Source organism: Parambassis ranga, chromosome 24 (assembly GCF_900634625.1).
Source record: "Parambassis ranga chromosome 24, fParRan2.1, whole genome shotgun sequence".
NCBI classification, from domain to species: domain Eukaryota; kingdom Metazoa; phylum Chordata; class Actinopteri; family Ambassidae; genus Parambassis; species Parambassis ranga.
The window spans coordinates 3,437,463-3,457,315 of NC_041043.1; the positions used below are offsets into that span (position 1 = coordinate 3,437,463).

At 40.1% G+C, this 19,853-nt stretch overlaps 4 protein-coding genes across 5 annotated transcripts; 2 read left to right on the plus strand and 2 right to left on the minus strand.

The window, feature by feature from the left end:
* The first annotated feature begins 1,720 nt into the window (after positions 1-1,720).
* On the plus strand, positions 1,721-4,400 carry akirin2 (akirin 2). Its single transcript, XM_028397586.1, has 5 exons — positions 1,721-2,231; positions 2,687-2,821; positions 3,335-3,484; positions 3,566-3,637; positions 3,748-4,400. Exons 1-5 carry the CDS (start codon positions 2,060-2,062, stop codon positions 3,756-3,758), a joined length of 540 nt encoding a protein of 179 aa, XP_028253387.1. The 5' UTR covers positions 1,721-2,059; the 3' UTR covers positions 3,759-4,400.
* Positions 4,401-5,233: 833 nt separating this feature from the next.
* On the plus strand, positions 5,234-10,162 carry rars2 (arginyl-tRNA synthetase 2, mitochondrial). Of its 2 annotated transcripts, XM_028397550.1 has the most exons (20): positions 5,234-5,371; positions 5,484-5,557; positions 5,662-5,764; positions 6,102-6,185; positions 6,300-6,400; positions 6,469-6,524; positions 6,628-6,711; positions 6,803-6,879; positions 6,951-7,109; positions 7,217-7,323; positions 7,699-7,794; positions 7,910-7,970; positions 8,096-8,172; positions 8,380-8,504; positions 8,643-8,710; positions 8,793-8,902; positions 8,977-9,072; positions 9,187-9,261; positions 9,383-9,446; positions 9,961-10,162. In XM_028397550.1, exons 1-20 carry the CDS (start codon positions 5,336-5,338, stop codon positions 10,045-10,047), a joined length of 1,740 nt encoding a protein of 579 aa, XP_028253351.1. In that variant the 5' UTR covers positions 5,234-5,335; the 3' UTR covers positions 10,048-10,162. The 2 variants fall into 2 exon arrangements, 1 of the variants encoding a protein (XP_028253351.1); XR_003669613.1 differs by lacking the exon at positions 9,383-9,446 and having other exon boundaries at positions 9,187-9,334; positions 9,961-10,088.
* slc35a1 (solute carrier family 35 member A1) lies at positions 10,159-15,408 on the minus strand. Its single transcript, XM_028397567.1, has 8 exons — positions 15,231-15,408; positions 14,783-14,963; positions 13,969-14,128; positions 11,563-11,715; positions 11,394-11,460; positions 11,066-11,242; positions 10,857-10,991; positions 10,159-10,763 (listed from the first exon to the last, which is right to left on the minus strand). The coding sequence occupies exons 1-8, from the start codon at positions 15,235-15,237 to the stop codon at positions 10,630-10,632; spliced, it is 1,014 nt and encodes a 337-aa protein (XP_028253368.1). The 5' UTR covers positions 15,238-15,408; the 3' UTR covers positions 10,159-10,629.
* Positions 15,409-15,739: 331 nt separating this feature from the next.
* On the minus strand, positions 15,740-18,250 carry LOC114428854 (protein yippee-like 5). The gene is made up of 3 exons (XM_028397587.1): positions 18,075-18,250; positions 17,289-17,463; positions 15,740-16,492 (listed from the first exon to the last, which is right to left on the minus strand). The coding sequence occupies exons 2-3, from the start codon at positions 17,427-17,429 to the stop codon at positions 16,271-16,273; spliced, it is 363 nt and encodes a 120-aa protein (XP_028253388.1). The 5' UTR covers positions 17,430-17,463; positions 18,075-18,250; the 3' UTR covers positions 15,740-16,270.
* Positions 18,251-19,853: the final 1,603 nt, after the last annotated feature.

A 19,853-nucleotide genomic window follows, 5' to 3' on the forward strand; every position in this document is an offset into this window, starting at 1 on the left:
CATTTTAATAGCAAGTAACACAATGTTTGCTTTGTGATTGTTTCTTGTTATCAAGTTTACATTACGGTCTATGTATGCGAACATAAGCACATAACTCATAAGAAGTCACTGAAAACAGCTTTAATAGCAAAGTGAAGTAACTTCAGTCAATAGACAATGCAAAAGGTAAAGAAACAGTTTGCTTGCTGTGCTATAGAGCCCTCTCTGCTTTCATCCTCATATATTTTTCCCTCCTTAGTTCCTTCAGCAGGTCCTCCACACTGGCCCTGTCATGACAGACCGTGTCTCCTGAGTGACTGGTTTCTGCCCCTGGAAAAGTGGTGCCTTGGATGCCGGCCCCTGACTGACTGGTCCTTGGCACTCTGACCACACGCTGACCTCTGCTTCATCGTCTCCTCATTTGCCTCTAACTGAGAAACTGTTCTCCCTCAATATCTGCAATAATACCAAGGAGTTGTTGCTGTTATATATATGGTGCAGCGAAAGAATTCTGTTGAATTGTTTTCTCTTTATTTTCTTGTTCACAGGTTAACACACACACACTCACACACACACAATTGTTCATTTCAATAATTCCTTAATAAATACGTTCATTGGACAACTCTTGTAACCACCCATCCTTTTTTCAGTCCATCAGCTGTGACATAAATTGCAAGTGTCATCAATTAGCTGCTTGAAGAGATATATTGTTATATATTGTTATTATTTATTATTTATTTAACATTCACTTTAACAAACACTGCAGGTGGTTTTTTGATAGATCTGATACATGAGTATATATATATATATATATATATATATATATATAAAAAAGCAAGTCCCGGATTCCTGTAATACTGAAACCTCAACATAGTAAATTGTCCAACACCCTATGATAGGAGTGACCAGACATCTTAAATCTTATATTACAGTCCATAACCCACTCCACAGAGTCAAGTCTCTGCGGAATGGCCTCATCGCCACGAGCATTTATTTGTGGGTTAAGTATGTTTTTTCCTTTGTTTAGCTCATAGCTTTCATTGATGTTAACTGAACAGCCTAATGAGGGAGCTAGAGGTTGTCTAACGCAAGTTACTGTATCTGCTCAAATACCACACAGGACCGACGCTCACCCTGAGTCTCTCACTCTCACTCACCCGGGACAAACCGGGACATATTAGTGTATCCACACGCCCACTTCGGGTCAAAACCGGGACTATGCAGAAGTGCAGAATGAACGAACCTGTAAAGTTAGCACCACTCACATGAGTAGCTACCCAAGCTAACCTTTCCTTCCGAAATTTAACACTTTCAAAGTAATAAATGCAGTACTTTCAGTGGTCAACACCACAACTCAAAAGCAAAACTGACACTAATAACGGCGGGGCATATACTTTTGTGGGGTTTATTTTGATATTTACCATGAAATAGGGCACTCGTTGCTATCTTTCCCACAGAAGTAAACGGCAACACGGAGTTTGTTTGGAACTATTGAGGCTTACAAGAACCACGTGATCACTGTAGCGGTGACAAAATACTACATATCCCGAACTCCTCGATGTCGTCATTTTAAAAACAAATTTAAAATGACGGCTCGAGGACTTCGGGAACTGTAGTATTTAGACCAAGAGTGTGGTTGCCTAGCAGCATTCAAACTAATAAAATAACAACGGACACGTTACAGGATAAAAACTACAAGTACCAGCCTGACAACTCTTTATTGCGCATGCTCATTGTGGACTAAACACATAGACTGGGGAGCTAAAATTTAAGCTTGTCCGATGCGATACTGTCGGTGACTGATGTGGTGAAATCTTTAATCATCTAATTTTATACAGCATTTACGCAAAGGTATTTTATATAGTCCGCTTCAGGAGATATTCGTTAACGTAAGGGTTGTGAGATTTATTAGTGAAAGACAGTGAAAGGCGAAAAAAGTGCGTATTTGTCTGCATTCCGGAATCGTTGCTACCCTTCGACCTAGCTAACCGCTAGCTAGCATTAGCAGTAAAGACCGTGGCCCAGACCGGCGGCTTTCTTTTATAACAAGGAATTTGAGGTTTTGAAACATTTAAGCAAGATGGCTTGCGGGGCTACTCTGAAAAGGACTCTAGACTTTGATCCCTTAATGAGCACGGCTTCCCCTAAAAGAAGGAGGTGCGCTCCGATCATGTCTCCGGTTTCTTCACCGCAGAAATATCTGCGTATGGAGCCCTCACCTTTCGGGGAAGTGTCGTCCAGACTCACCACGGGTAGGAAATGAAGTCCACTTTTTATATTTCATATTTGGTACCTCATGTTTAATCTATTGATATGATGTCTATTCATAAAACGGCCCAGATAAACATTCACCCATTTTGCTAGTTCCTACTATGATGATGTGAGCATTCGGCACATCTCCAAACATAATGTATGAAGTTTGATGTTAGTACCACATATTTAGGAGCACATGGCAGATGACCGGAAATCATTTGGCATACATAGAGTTGCACAACATATCAATAGGAAACGGTATTTACCATTTTGGTGTTCTGGTGTGTTTGAACAGGAAACGTTACAGGTTAATGTGCTGCCTTCAGTGTGAGATCGATTAAACAGTTCTTTTCTTGTTTTAAAGTTTGAAAGTACAAACACCAAGTGTACTTGACCATATACTGTACTACTTCTTAGTTATGATTTAAGCACATGTATTTTTTTTTTATTTCAGAGCAAATTCTACACAATATTAAACAGGAATACAAGCGTCTGCAGAAACGTCGACACCTGGACAGTTCTTTCCAGCAGGTGGATGGCTGCTGTCCTCTGGATCTGCAGAACGTACATGGTGGATCTGCCTTACCAGGTAGCTGCAAGGTGTCTCTATTTTAAATAAGCAAAAATCAACTTCAGCTCTGGTTTGTTACAAGTCCAATATTATTGTGTCAAATATGATAGTTTCTTGTTGTTGTTAGTTTTGTGTTCTCTGAAATCCCAGATCAACGGCCAACTCCCTCAAAAGAGGAAGAGTAATTAGATCCCTCCCTTTCTCCTTTCACTTTCTTTTATTGGAAAGTTTTGTTTATTTTTCATCCATGACGCTTAAAAGAGAAAGGGCTAACAGGGATTGTACATTGATAGGATTTTCTTCAGAGTAAGCACAATTCAGATTGAAGAGTAGAACCTTTAACTAAACATGTAAAGTCAAGAGGTACCGTCTGCTAATGAGTGAAGATGGCACCTGTGCTTGATACATTCTTTCATACCCGTTTGATGTAAAAGGTGTCAGGCTTTCATGTCACAGATGTGAAACTGATTCTGTTACTTTTACTTTATCTTGCATTTTGTATTAATTGTATGATACTTACTCTTCTGACAGGCACGTCCTCAGGTGGGTCCTCTCCCATCAGGAAAGAACAGCCGTTGTTTTCCCTCAGACAAGTTGGGATGATCTGTGAAAGACTACTGAAGGAGCGAGAGGACAAAATTCGCGAGGAGTATGATGAGATCCTGACGACAAAGCTGGCAGGTAAGATTTGAAAAAAAGTAAACATTTATAGTGAAGAATACAAACTGTGTTAATGCATTATTTTTTTCTTTCTTTCACTAGAGCAATATGATGCGTTTGTCAAGTTCACACATGACCAGTTGATGCGAAGGTTTGGAGAGCAGCCTGCTAGCTGTGAGTTTATGGTTTATTGTCAAACACTTGTTGTGTTATAAAATTCGTACCAAGTAATAGTATATTTGACATGTTAGTGTTAATATCATGCATTCTTTGTCTCTTCACAGATGTTTCCTGAGTGATTGTGTCTGATTTTGCGGAATACTGTTTGCTGCAAGCTACTCCAGGGACTCTGTGGGTCTAGTTGGACTTTTCTCCTAGCTGTGCCATATCCGCCTCTATGTGGACTCACTGCCTCAGGCATCAGTTAGTGGCATCAATGTTTGCTGTTGCTCCCAGAGTTAGGAGAGCTTCCTGCTGCCAACGTGTCCAAAGGGACTCTACCAGTGGCCTCTTAAACTGCCGTGTCAATATTTATTTGGCTTTGTTCTGATGCCTTGAAGGCTGACTGCCACCACCCACCTGGCCTTTTGGATTTTACTTTTTATTTTTATTTTTTTTGTCTTCATGCTTTATTTCAGAGAAAGGTTGATAGGAGTGCAGCTTTTCTATTTGTACTTTTTTGAAAAAGGGATTGGACTGTGATGAGTGGATGAAGGCAGCTTTCGGACTGGACTGGATCGTTGTCTTGGCTTTTTTTTTTCCCCAAACATTGTTTAAACTGTATTAGTGATTACTGCTTTTACATTCATATACACTGTAATTTTTATTTTGTAAGTTTTTGCTTGACTTTTCTCTGTTGTTACAGAACTTTGTGATTTTATTTGCTGTAGGTATAAAGGAGCTTTGAAGAAATGCAAATAAATAGTCTTTACACAAATGGTTGTTTGGGTTTGCAGTGATTTGATCATCTCCTGTCACCACACTTTTTTTTCAAAGGCTGTATTGATATAAACTGGGTGATACCAATTTCCTCCAATAACCTCAGTGTCTCTAAGATGAGTTTTAGCTTTTATAAGATTAAATGAGGTGTTCCTTCCCCTGCCTAAATGGAAGAAGCCATTATTAGACAGGAGAACTAGACAGGGCCATGGAGGGGGGCATCAGCCAACATTTTGTGCAAGGAGGACCAGGTAGTTGAGTGGTTAGATCGCTGACCCTTTCTGCATGTTGACTTAGTGTTGACATTTCATGATTAACTTTCAGTGGTGTGTGCTTGGAAAAGACCCAACCTAAAGTTGTTTGCATCTGCACTCCTGCTGTGTCGAAATGACTGGAATTTGGTAGGTACCATACATAAGGGTACCAACCAAATATCAAAGATGGCCTGGAGTTAAAAATATGTAATAATATGAATGTAGACATAGTGAATATGCTTTTAAAATGTCATTCTGACATTTTTAGACATCTATAGTGTTTTTTTGTTTTTATGTGACATTCTAAAAGTTGGGTTTTTCTCTGGTATATTGTGATAATTTATGCCAAAAATAAAGCATTTTTCTCACATTTTTTATGGTATTTTTTCTATTTATTTTTACAATTATGAAATGCCTCTTTAGTTATAAGTATAAACAAATGCTTAGTGACAGTTTAAAGATGACTGACTAACTGAGAGCAGCCGAGATATAAATCGAACATCCCTTTAGTATTGTTTGACGTTGTTCCGAATCTCAGCCTGTGATTGGACGAGCGGACAGGAAGCGGTGCTTTAACCCAGGAAGTATAGTTGCTATGTCAATGTGAGCGGATCATGGACAGATTTATCTACCTTAAATTAAAGTTTATCTTTATATTTTGTTTACGCTTGTAAGAAACATGGCTTGTTTCTTTAGAAGATCAATTGCAGTTAAGGTAACGAAGCTTAAAATCGTAAATATGAGACATCACACGGTTAGCTAATGCTAAAATGCCCTGACCCTGAAGCAAGTCAAACTTTGTGTTGTGTTGTTTTATTTATGTGTAGCTGGGCAGGACGCTGCAGCACTCTGAGGATGCCTTTATACCAGCTTTGACAGCAGTTCCAGTTTTTAAGAAACAGTTAAGTGTATTTGTGTTGCTCCCACTGTGGGACTCTAATGAGCCATGTGTGTCTGTCCTCTCTAACCCGTGGGTTTAAAGCACTCTGATATTTTGCTCCTCAGGCAGACTGCTGACTTCAAACTGTGTATTGGCACATTAAGAGCGAAAGGGATTTTACCATCCGGTGGGGACATTCAGCTGCAGACACAACGCTTGGCCAATCAGGTAAGAGGGAGAGACACAGGCTCCAACAAGGAACAGCCTTAGATAAAACATAATATTACATATAAGGTTTTTGTTTCACCTTTCAAAATACTAGTAAAAGAATTGTAAGTCTTGGAATAAGTAGTTATGGCAGCTAAGGAACATATGCAGTGGGAGTAGACACTTAGCAGCTGGCACCTTAGCCACACATTGATAAACAATTGCATAACAGGCATCCATCTTTTCTTGTTTGCCTTGTCATAACATCCCTTTAAAATCCATCCATACATCAATCCATCAAAATAAACGTTTTCTTAATCTTAATCGTAAACATTACATTTGTGTGCTGTATTTTCAGTTGGAGCGGGACAGTGTGGTGGAGGAAATCTCTGCCGGCCCTGGAGTGATCAACTTTAAAGTTAATCGCAAGCTTCTCGTCCAGGTTTGACAGTGGTCGATTTTAAAGTGGCACACAACAATCCGACTGTAATAACTTTATTAGGAAATTCATGAAGTGTGGTATATAGACATGTTCTTTCTGCTTTGTTTGTTCTAGAAATTGTTGGAGCCATTTGGAACAGGGGAGAAAGACAGATTTGGGTTAAACAGTGAACTGTTCACCACACTGAAAAGAGGAACAACATTAGTGGAGTATAGGTAGGTTTTGTGTGTATCATTCTCTTTAAAATGACATACATTTTATCAGGTGTGTTTGTGTATTGCAGCTCTCCAAATATTGCCAAAAAATTCCATGCCGGACACTTGCGTTCTACTATCATTGGTGAGCTAAAAATGGATCTTGAATTCTAAAGTGCAGACCAACCCGTCTGCAGAAATGTTTATTGTTCATTGCTTGCACTAAACTGTACAAACACCCTCTCCAGGCAACTTCATTGCTAACCTAAAGCAATCCCTTGGAAATAATGTTATCCGAATGAACTACCTTGGAGACTGGGGGATGCAGTTTGGTGAGTATTTTGTCCAACATACTCACTCAGATGATTGAAATAATTCTATGAAATTCTATGAAAAATGCCAGTAACGCATCGTAAACTTCAGGTTTGCTGGGAGCTGGTTTTGGCCAGTTTGGATGTCAAGACAAATTAAAACAGAACCCCTTACAGCATTTGTTTGAGGTGAGTGACATGCTTGCACAGTGCTGTGTTGTGAAAAGGCTTTCCTCTGATCAGTGGATTCTGTCCTGCAGGTTTATGTTCAAGTGAACAAGGAGGCAGAGCACAACGAGGACATGAAGCAGGCTGCCAGAGACTTCTTTAGACAGCTGGAGCAGCACCAGAGCCAGGCTGTGTCACTATGGCAACAGTTCAGGGACATCACAGTAAAAGAGTATCGAGATGTTTATAAGGTACAATCTGTCGGACATATATATATGTTTTATATGAACTTATCAGCTGAAACATTTGAAGTTCACTGCTTAACAGTGTGATTGAAATTTATTCCAAATCTTTCCAGCGGTTGGGGATCCACTTTGATGTTTACTGCGGGGAGTCCTTCCACCAAGATCAAGCCCAGGAGGTGGTGCAGCAGCTGCAGAGCCAAGGCCTGTTAAAAACCACCGAGTATGTCACAGTAAGACACCAAGTTAACATCTTTGAGGAGGGCTGCAGGTCACACACACACACGGTTTAGTTTCCCTACTGGGTTGTAAATAAAACCAAGATGGAGTGTAGAGGACTGAAGTTTATTTACGTATATGACACTTAAACCTGTATTTACATGAACACTGCACTCTTTTTGCACTTTTTCTGGCCTCTACACACTCCTCTCTTCGTGCCTGTAGCTGCTAAATACTGTTTTCATCTACATATTGCTAGCTGCACACGTGTGCTGTTTGTATTCAAGTTTACAGAAAAAAGGAAACTTTAATTAAATTAAATTAAACAATAATTCCTCAGCTTACCAGGACTCGACATCATGTTAGTTTTCTTTGACAGGAAGGGGACTGGTGTAGTGGATCTTTCCCCTAATGAAGACATGAGCAGTGTCTGTACACTACTCCGCAGTGACGGCACTACTCTCTACATCACCAGGTTGGTACCAGCAGGAGCTAAAACATTGTTAAAGAAACACCATGAAATGTAGAGGCATCTTATTCTGGTCATCTCTGGCAGGCAGCTTCTGATTGCAGCTTATTTTGTCGTTCAGAGATCTCGCTGCAGCTATCAACAGAAGGGAGAAGTACAGTTTTGATGAGATGATTTATGTGGTAAGGACACCAGTGCTTTCTTGTTATGTTACTATAATTCATTTTAATGCAACCACAGCTGAGTAGCAGGAAAAAACGTCGATCTTGTTTTTGGATCACTGTTTAGTTTCTTTTTTGTCTTTCAGACAGATAAAAGTCAAGTGAATCACTTCTACCAGTTATTCAAGATCCTGCTCGCTATGGGACATTCATGGGCTGACAGGTGATCATATCTTGACACACAACATTCACAAGTGGGAATGGTTTCATTGAAACCATGCACTTCAATAACATAATCGGCACAAAAGTGAAGCATTAAACTGCTGTTTAAAGGCTCAGAAGCTATTTTAGCCACCAAAAACAAGACCCACATTACCACTGCTTCATGTCGACGTTGCACATTTAGGTACTTTCTCCTTTCTGGTTGTAGGTGTCAACATGTGCCCTTTGGTCTGGTGCAGGGCATGAAGACCAGGACGGGTGAGGTGGTGTTCCTGGAGGACGTGCTGGACGAAGCTCGGGCGAGGATGCAGCACAACATGAGCCGATCAAACAGTAAAACCTCTTGTACTTTGATTGCTGTATCATGGGAAACTTAACATAGCTATAAGCATAATGATGCAAATGAAACAGTGGAGATAATGTCTTTGTTTTACGGGACAGAAGTGACTCCTGTGCTTCCTTTTTCCACAGCAACAAAAGAAATGGACGACCCAGAGGACACTGCAGAGAAAGTGGGAATCAGTGCTTTAATAGTCCAGGTGAGTTATTATAATAACTAAATTACAGTAGTAGGTCTAATCTGTCTGAGGTGTTGGACTGACAATGTTTTTTTTCCCTCAGGACTTTAAAGGCCCCCTGCTGTCAGATTATAAGTTTGACTGGGACCGGATGCTGCAGGCTCAGGGTGACACTGGCGTTTTCCTGCAGTACACACATGCTCGACTCTGCAGGTCTGTTCTCACTCAAGTGATTTAATGAGACCTAATAGAGTAAGACAGGCTAATTGTAAATGGTGTCATGGCAGTTTAATGCAGAAGAATGAACGAGAGGAGGCAGCAGCATTTGATCCCTCCCTTCTTGTTGAGCAGACCAGTGTCACCATTCTACAGCACCTCCTTCGGTAAACTACTTTCCTGTGCATTTGCAAATAAAAGCTTTGCTGAGAAATGACAACAGCTGTCAAAGTATGTAGTGTAGGACCCACCCTAAGCAAATCTTCTTCATCATTTTACAGTTATGATGAGGTTCTGTACCAGTCAGCCCAGGATCTGCAGCCCAAACACCTCGTCAACTTCTTACTGAAGCTGTGGTGAGGAACAGGATGTTAGTTTTGAGGGATTGGTCTTAAATATTTACCTGCTGCCACCTCAGAGATACTGTCGGTAGGTGTAATATGTTCACATTTTTGTCTCTATATCCTATCTCTACAGCCACCTGATTGCTTCAGCACACAGAGAGCTGCCAGTGAAAGGAAGCCCAAAGGATGTTGCACAGGTAGAAAGAAAACATGAACACACAACATGTAAACATCCAAACACATAGTGATCACAATTTCCTGAATTTCCTTGAGGGACTAATAAAGTATATTCTATTCTGATCAACCTAGCATTTACATGCACGCACTGATCAGGTTACATTTGCTACTCCACAAATGCATGCTGCGTTTAGGTGCTAGGTTATCACAGCTTTTGGTAAGATTATGGGTAATTTTAATAGAATAGTGGGGAAAATGTTTTTTATAGCTTTTCATAATGATGTGTTTGACAATTTTAAGACTTATTTCTTATACTAGTTTCAGTTACTGGAAAGAATGTTAAAGGTTTTGCAACTTGAAACTGGCACTCTTCTAGAGTCTGACTCAAATCAATAGGATTCAGCCGTTGTTATGCATACATGATTCTAGTCTTTAGCATTAGATAAACACAAGTGACTGTTTACAAAATTTTGCAAATGCATGTGACTGAATCTCTTGAATATATATTAAACATATGTTATCTTCCACTAATAGGCAAGGTTACAACTGTTCAGCGGCGCATGCTCAGTCCTGGCCAACGGGATGAGGATCCTGGGCATCACACCCGTTCAGAAAATGTGAAGCTCAAAGTTTGATAGTTGTATCAGTGTTGTTCAACTGCTGTAGGTAATATATTTAATTTGCACTGTAAATACTGCATTACATTTTTAAAATAAAATCAGGATTCTGAACTTTTCTTCACATCTCTGTTCAATTTTAATAAAAGCTTAAAATAAAACAGGATGCAACACAGAAATGGTACAAAAGACACTGTAGAGATGATGTTAATACATAATAACACATGCAGTCCTTTCAACAGTGGTCTCCTTTCACATTCAGATTTAACACTGCAGTCACTTTTCACAAATGAACTGAAAATGATCCTCCATGATATGGAGTCGTAACACTTCATTGATTAATATATTTACAGACTTTTACAATGACCACCTTCAAAATTAATGTCAACAAAAAGATTGTTTGAATCATTAGAACACTAAAGTTAGGGAATTCATAGCACTGAGTTCAGTCATGTTAATGTGGAACAGCTTTCATCTGAACTGAGCACAGAGCCACTCGCACTTTGTGTTCATGAGCAGGAGTAGCTCCCTGAATCCTTCCACAGTGCAAACCTTCCCAGAAATGTGACACAGTCTCCTCGCTGACTCACACATTCAGCAGTTTCTGTTTGAGCTCCTTGTCCGTGTCTTGCCGAGCCACTTTGGATGTGTCCTGCTTTGGAAGTCCGTACAGGTAGATGGAAACACACACGCAGACAGCTCCAGAGGCAAATGTGATCGCTGTGCAGGACGACACAAAGCCAAACGAGTATGAGAACACACTCCTGTGCTACAACCTGTCTAAAAATGTGTAATCATGAGAAACAAACTTACTTATCTGTAGTCCAAACAACATGACGGACGCCACCGTTGAGAGAACGATGGCAGCCGCAGCAGAGAAGCCCTTCATGATGTTGTCTGTGTACTTCACCACCACTGATGTGTACAGACCACCCACACTGGCCAGGACTGGGAGCACACAGGGAGCAGTGTAAAAAAAGTGAAACAAAACAGCAGACGTTCTTACGTTTTATCATACTTACATATTACAAAGCACACCCAGGGTGTGTAACCAAAGAAGAAGCCTTTCTCAAGGACACTCTCTCCATCTGTCATGTAAACTCCAATCAAGGTGACCACGATGCCAGACAGATACATCTGGATGTTCCTCACCCACAGAGATGTGTCTGAGCTCTTAAGCACCTTCTCAAAGTACACACCTAAAATTGTGGACACAAACCTTGTTAAGGTACAACTACTGCTATCTTCACATCTTTTATGACTATTATATATGACTATGACTATTATATCTGCTTGTTAAAATTAAAACAATTTGATGATGAGAAGAGTGTTCATCTGCTTGCATTTTACCTGCAAATCCAGAACAAAGGACAGCAATAGCGATGGCGATGAACCCAACTAAGGGATTCTGTTGAATCTGTGAAAAAGAGTCAGACCCACACAGACGGTAAACAGATAACACAACAAATACCTGACAGTGGAAGTCACATGACAAAGTGAGCAGTAAGGCTCCCCATACCTGAACTTTTGTGGCCTCTGCAGGCTTCCACTGCACAAGTGTGACGCCTCCACAGAGCATGAAGACGGAGAACCACTGCAGCCGGCTGAGAGAGCGGTTCAGCATGAGGACTGTGCACAGGGCCGTGCACGGGATCTTCAGTTGGTAGGTCACCTATGTAAAAAATACATTAAAAAAAAAGGTCAACTGCTGCATTTTAAAATTAATCATAGGCTCTTTTTGCAGCATTAAAAGCATATTTTAGAACAGGGGGGTCCAAATGTATGTTGTTATGTAATATATTTTATTTTACACAGCAAACAAAATAACATTTAAGCATTCAGATGAACAGATCAGAACATCTGAATTTACAGCATAAATTTAAAACATTCAGAAACTGTGTGATTGTGATAATTGAGCAACAGGCAAGTTATTGATACTTCCGCTGAGGGTAAGATCTGATCATATATGGCAGGTCTGGTTTAAGAGCAGCAGCAGACGTACGTAAAATGTCACGTAGTCTATTATAGGCCGGAGTCATTTAGTGCTGATCTCTAGCGGGTTTAATTTGATGTAATGTTTACACAGGTTTACAGTGCATGCACTGAGACTCAAAGACCTAATGACGTGTCTTATGACTGATGCGTACTGCAACACAGCAGAGTAGTGTGGAGAGACGTGTTGCATCTCATACACTGTGTACAGTTGGTAATTTAGCAATAAAAACCGTTAACAGACGTGCTGTCTACACCAATAAAACATCAGTTTATAACAGAAAGCCTGCTCACAGGAATGGAGCCAAACAAGTTCATACTTCAGCCCACAGGCTGCTTGTATAACTGTCTCTGCAGCGGGGTTTTCTTTCTGTCCGTTTGGGAGCACTGACCCTTGCTCCAGTTATGTCCAGTTTTGAGTTTTGTGCCAGCATCCTCATACTCTGATGCTACCTCATAAAGGTTTATTTTAGTAGTGGAGTCACACCCATGAATGACTCAACTAAGATTCCTGGTAAATTCAACTTCTTCCACTTGCATATTGAGGACACGGTGTTATTGCAATTTCCTCAAAAATGTCATGTCGTTTCTTGGCTTGGCCCTGTCATGCAGTGAATATTTTTTGCTTCCTTACTGACACAGGTGTGGGCCTAACGTGTTCCCAATCAGGTTCTTGACACATCAGTCATACTTAAAATAAACAGGATGCATAGTATGACACACTTTTCGAGTGAGCAAAGGTTGATGAGGTAATGTGTTATACGAATACTATTTTTATTTTACAACATAATATGCTGTATTTGATGATATAAATCATAAATATGCACTGTTTCAGTGAGCAGTAAGGGACTATTGTACTGACTGAGTGCACGTCTTAATTCAACTAGTTAAGCTGGATCCATACTCCGCGAGACAAAGACATTTTCCCCCCCTGCAGACGTTACGCCCACAAAATGACGTCATTTTTTGTCTCTGACCGCCCGCTGATCCGCACTCCTGTGCACAGGGTCCGGGCCGAACTTTGTCTTTCAAGGCTGTGCGGCAGCCATGCTGTGATTGGTCGGAATTTATTGTGGGCGTGATGAAAGTGGAGAAGCCAAGAGCCTCTCCAGGTATATAGGTAGGTGTATAAACAGCACTGATTCAACAGATTTAGATAAGACCATACTGGTTTGCATGATGAGCAATAAAAGAAAGAAAGAAAGGCAAGTCAGGGTGATTTGTCACCAATAACTCCAGACAGCCATTCACACATACCAGATGGTGACTGTTATTACCATTCTATATACTCCTACATACCCGGGCATAATAGGCTCGTTAACAATGTCTGTATATCTTTGCTATTGTTACTTTTAATGTCGCATCTTCACAGCTCATCACCGGACAGTTTGAAGTATCGCAGGCACATTGGAACACAGTAGATGTGCAAATGTGGTCATAAAGGCACAAACACTGAATCTTTGCTATTGTTACTTTTAATGTCGCATTTTCACAACTCATCGCCGGACATCTCACGCTGTTGCAGGCACCCTCTCTGTATAATGCCCTCTTGCCATGGCACAAGTCCTTGTGGTGTGTTAAAAAACTCAGTAAAGTCTTTCCTTATAGTTTAGTGGGCGGGCCGTATGAGGAGTTCTGCACACACGCGTCTCGCGGAGTATGGTACCTCAGTGCGGAAAAGACCTTTTTTTTGTATCTCTTACCACCCGTGGAGTGCGTTCTCCGCTCTTTGTCTCGCGGAGTATGGATCCAGCTTTAGTCTTTTTTACTGTGTGTGTTTCTCATGAGAATAAACTGTGGCTTCTAATTATCTCTACGCTACAGTTAATGGGTGTAACTCAAGCACACCAGCAAACAAACACACTGCCAGTGTGGTTTGAGCATTCAGACCTACGTTCATTAGAACATTTGACAAACAGGCTTGATATCATACCTGATAAACTGCTGCATCAAGGTTGCTCAGGGCAACAAAGGCCATGTTATTCTGGATTGCATACACGACCGAAGGCACGCTCAGCTTCAGCAGTTCTTTGGGGCTGAAGAAAATATGTTCCATTATGGTGCCCTTCAGTTTGACCAGGCTTCCTGTTTCTCTGAGAGGGTAAACATACAAACAGGACAAAGAAACAGATTTAGAAATATAAACAGATGTGCAAAAACACTACTTTACACATAAAGACTCTGGTTCCTGTTCATGTGGACTGCTGCATTTCACACCCTGGTCATCTGTGGTTAACCCCTACATCTCCAGGCTGCCTTATGTTGATTTGAACATTACAGTAACTGACTAATGTGCAGATTATTTCTCTCATAACTGCTGTTATCTGATGTGTGACATTGTTAAGAATACATTCTTGTGCTCAGCAGCTGTAAAATATTCTCATCACATCACTTTTTAAAAGTCATATTAAACTTATTTGCTTGATTTTACATTTTTTCAAAATCTTGTCATATTTGTTTTTCTTTATTTTTCATACAAAAGGCTTTTTTGGAACTTCTGGTCTGACAAAATGAGTAACAGGTAGATGTCACATGCGTCAGCTGTGATGAGCATGGTTTTCTCATATCAGGATAGTAGTTAATAAAAAAAATCATGATGCTTTTTAGTTTCCATGCCAAAACACATGAGCTGTTACATTCTGCCTCATCTTCCCATGGGCTGCATATTCCTATATTCCTAATATAAACTAAACCATGAACACACCTTCAGATGCTCTGAGCTGTGATGAGCGGTCACAAACACTTACTTTGTCAGCATCCCCAGACTTAGTAGTAACTTAATGACCTCAGTGATGCACACTGCCGTTGTGGAGAAGTACATGTCTCCTGAAGAAATGGTTCTTGTGTACCGTAGGGCCACTGTGTATGTAGCTGCCACCAGTGTCATCACTGTCAGGCAGTACAGTTTGAAGACCACACTCACTTTTTCTGAGGGGAGAAGGGTAAAAATGAAGCTAATTTGTTTTAGCTAAGGGTCGTAACAACACACTCACTATTAAGGCCGCCTCTAACAAGCACAGGCTACTTTAACAAATGTGTAACTATTATATAAAATACTAATACTTTTATATCTACAAAGGTGACTAACAACAATAGTAGAAAGTCTGGAGAGTTTAATATTATTGTAGCTCTCGCCGCTTTTCAGACAGCTAACGTAGCCTTTCGTGCTAGCTTGTATTCACAAGAAAAACTCACCGGCCATTGTTGCTCTGTGTTGAGTTCGTCCGAGTGGCAAGGCAGTCTGTTATCCTGCGCACATTACATGCCATTAAATTAAAAATACGTATCCAGAGGGAGGAATGCTGCTAGACCTGCAGCACATTCAGTTACAACCCCGATTTGGGCTTTCCTGCCTTGTGTCATTCTTCCTGCGTTTCCCAGAATGCAGTGCGATCCAACAATATCAAAGGAGCGCTTGTTTTCACCGCCTCGACACTGGCGTTTCCCTCGTTATAAGGGTTAAAACCACAGACCGGTTAAAACCAGGTATTTAAGATAAACATGCAGTGATACAATTAAAACATTAGAAAGACAAATACATCTAAAACAAGAGATAAAATATTTACAAATGAAAAGAGTGCAATATATATATTACACTCTTTTCATTTGTAAATATTTTTACAAATGAAAAGTGTATTTAATGTGACCTGCATTGCAAATTATTGAAATTATTCAATTAAAAAAAAAGACACGTTAAACATTAGTGAAACTTTTTTTTCCTTTTTAATTCCAGCCTCACACTGAACACTCACAAGAAAAGGAATGTTTCACAGCTTTGTGGCTAACTTTCAAAAGATTTAAATTACTGAATAAGACAGCATTAATAGTCTGAACTGGTCCAGTCTGCTGTTCAGAATTACCATTTGAATCCCCACACAACAATTTGTTGGAGCCTGCTGTAGGGCTGCAAAAGCAAATCCCCATATCTTGACATAGGTCAACAACCCACCACACCTAAACATGACTACCACCATCTGTTGGGCACATATTATAGGTGATTTTAAATAGGTGGGAGAACAGCAGTGTTTCTCCTCCTATGGAGAGATCTCCAGATGTTTTAAACTATGGGTAAACATTCACCTACTTCTTGCTTGAACTTCCACAAACACCCAGCCAGTGATGTAATTTTGGTGTAGCTTTACTCATAAATGGAACACTGTCCATGCAAGTCCATGCACTGCTGCTGAAGAGAAAGACTGTACGAGTTTAGCAACGCGGCAGTGACAGAAGTGAACTCAGGAGGTGTCGGAGGGAACATGCTCAAAGCCTTCACTCTCTGTCACCAGTGCCCTCTCCAGGATGACGCGGCCCTCCTTGTAGCGCTGGCTTTCCTCAGTGGCGAACTCATACATCCAGCCGAGCTTACTGTTGCAGTTCTTGCAGCTGACATCCCGCACCATGTGCCTCCCTGTCAGCATGACTCTGTCTTGGACTTCACTGTGTTGCAGATTCACAACCTGGAGAGCAGCATGTCAGAGTTAACTACTTTTTTTCCAGGGATCTTTCATTGTTTTTAATTAAAGTTAAATCAAAACATTAAAAAAAAACACACAGCTGATGCTGACAGAAGCCAGCTGGTATTCACCCACAGTGGAGTACAAACAGAAAAAAGCATCAAATCTTCCACATGTGAGAGGCTGGATCCATCAAACATTTGTCTTTTTTTTATTTTAACCACTTCATGCAGTGCTGTAATGATGTGCACAAGCTCTTAGTGTTTGTATTGTTTTATAAATAAACAGACAGATTTATTGATCATTGATTGTGTAAACACGGAATGGCCTGTGTTGCCACAGCGCATATGACATCAGTGTGCTGAATAGATAATATACACAGGTGGAAATGGCAGCTGGACATATGTAATTGATTACTAACAGAGCAGCTATTCTACACTATTCCCTGTTGTTTACAAGTCCTGTAATTTTACCCACATTACTTGTAACTCCCACCTTCCACAGCTAGGCTGTGTTCTGCCTACAGCTGTGTACTACAGAGCATGTCCTAAATATTGTAAATTATAAACTCTGGATGTCTGTTGGTTGTACCTTCTTGAAACTGGCATGGCTCTGTTTACAAATGTACTCTGAAAACCGAATGAATGTACTGTTATCTCAGTGATAACAGAAACAACCAACACCTCACCATATCATCCTTGGTTGTACAGTATTTTATCTATGATACAATCGAAGTACTACAACATTTAGTGACTGATGTCTGTCATGCGAAAAACAACAACCACTGACTTCTAGATACCTTGTTGAACAGGAAAGCTCGTCCCGTGGCTCCAGTGAAGCGCGTAGAGATGAGTTCAGCTCGGTTGGTCAGGATGGTGTCACAGTTGGCACAAGAGAAGAGGCGAGTGCCACCGATGTGATCCAAGAAGATACGTCCCATTTTTTCTTCCACTGGCTAGAAGCAGCCCACAGCCCTGTTAAGATATGTCACATATACGTCATACAAATGTCAGTGTTGATTCATACAGCTCAGTAAGAACTGAAGCTATTCACAGGGTTGGACTTTGCTTTCAAGCTTTTAAACAGCAAACAAGTAAATGCAATAAAAAAAACAATAAAAAAAACATGTCTTCTGTCAGAGCTCATACTACATGAGCAATCTGAATCTATGGTGGATTAGCCCATTTTGGATAACTGTACATATGTATATATATAAAATGAGGATGTTGCATTTTTTTTAATGCTGTCTTGGTTTCTGGAAATTGCGATTTACCACTTTACATATTTTACTTAATGGGGAATGCTACAACTTTGACCCCCGAATGTCTGAATTTATGAGCATCACCTGAAAGCATCATCAGGCCTCCTATGTCAACAACGCTTTAGAAAATCCACCATACGGTGCCACACAGCTCTCTTGATCAATTATTAGCAGGGCTGTTATATTCATATGACAAAAAATTGAATAAATAACTGAAACCCTTTAGAAAACTACCCCAAACTTGCCAAAGTCGCCTAAACAGCAGCTAATTAACGATAACGTCAACAGGCCATACAATCGTTCCAGCGATAACGGATTTCTCACCTCGTAACGTTAGCTGAAGGAGAAAAAACTGCCTAAAACCGAAGTTTTCTCGTATAAATGTTTTACACGCGGAGCTCTTTTTAATCTGTGCCTTAATCTCACGTTTCCTCTTTTGTTATTGTCGTCAAAGTCAGGCCAGAGTAACACTAGAGGCAAAGACGCTGTTTTGAATCAAGCTAGCAGGAATCAGAGTGACACGTCCGGCTTAGGACTTTCAAAATAAATCCCTAGTGAGGAAAAATATTTTAAATAATTAATTAATAGCACTAATACAGCTGTATTTGTAATTGTTGAACACCTAATAATATTTGCTGCGATACTTATCATTATTTTAAACGTGGGCTGCAATCAGCCTCACGAAGTCTGTGCTCTTATTTTGAAAGCTAAGTCTTCCTGTTGTTTTCCATAATATCTTTGCTAACTTGATGTAGCTCCACATTGTGACCACTAGGGAGCAGCAGAGCTCACTACAATAGAAGTTTCATTGAATAAAAATACAATGTGCTGCAGATGTAAAGCTAAGACAATAAACTGTAACTTTAAGATATTTAAAGCACAATAAACAGAATAATATTTCCTTCTGAAATTATGCAATAAAAAAATAAAAACACACGTTTACACACATGTAGAGAAATGGTGCAAGTGTATTTAGTTACATCCAGTGTCTGCTTTGTCTGCTGTAGTTTCCACTCATGTTCATGTCTGAGACTTATGTATAACAGTAATTAAGCATTAATCAAGGCCACAGCTGGCTGCATTTTACAGTGCACATTACCAGACAACAGCGCTGTACTTATAATCACTTATGATATACCCTGCAGTGAAATGACAAATTAACGCAATCAAGATGTAACTGCGACATGGCTGACATTTGAATGAAAGAAAAGGATCCAACATATTTGACTGCAAGCCCTTTATAATCCTAACACTCCTGCTTCCACCAGGTCAAAATAATTTTTCCTGGACTTTACATAATTGTTTTTTTAACTATTTGTTGCAACATTGTGTAAACTCCTTGTCTATTCTTTTGGGTAACAAATATGTACCATATCGTTCTTATATGTCAGGCTGCTCTGACACCTTTGATGAAATTATGTGTGATGGTGTTCTATAAATCTCATTAGTTATTACCTGTTTGCACAGATCATGTGCTGCCATCCAAGTCTGTTCAAAGATTAGCACGGATCCGAGAGGTCGTGCAGAGTTAATGTCCTTGACGGAAGATAACGGACTGTAAAGGCTGTAGTATGACCTCATATCATGATTACAGTAATCATGACTGTTCATCGTGTTCCTTGTTCGTCTGAAATCAAAATCAGCTCTGAGCTTTGAAAATTTCAGTAATTAAAGAGAGATAAATAATGGTCAAAGTAGCACTGAAGCATCACTGAAGTGTCGCGACCTTTACACCAAATGTGGACATTGAAAAGAAAAAACTACGGAGTTATAACATCACATAAATGATGCCACTTTAATGTGTGATCTTCACATGTTGGGAAATGCACTAAACAAGGAGAAACAGACCCAAAGTCTACAAGAACCAGCACAGCCTCCAGGAAGTCTAGAAACAGTTGATTAATTAACAGGTTTTCTTACAGTCTATATGTGCTACCTGCTACTGTGACCTCATAACAGTCTAAAACATTTAGATGTTTATACGCATCAGTTATACATCACCAAACACTACACAGAACAAAGTCATGTTGTGGCTTTATTTCGAGATTCAAGATAACCTTATTGCCATGCCGCCACATAGTTATTTGAAATTAATGTCAGTGA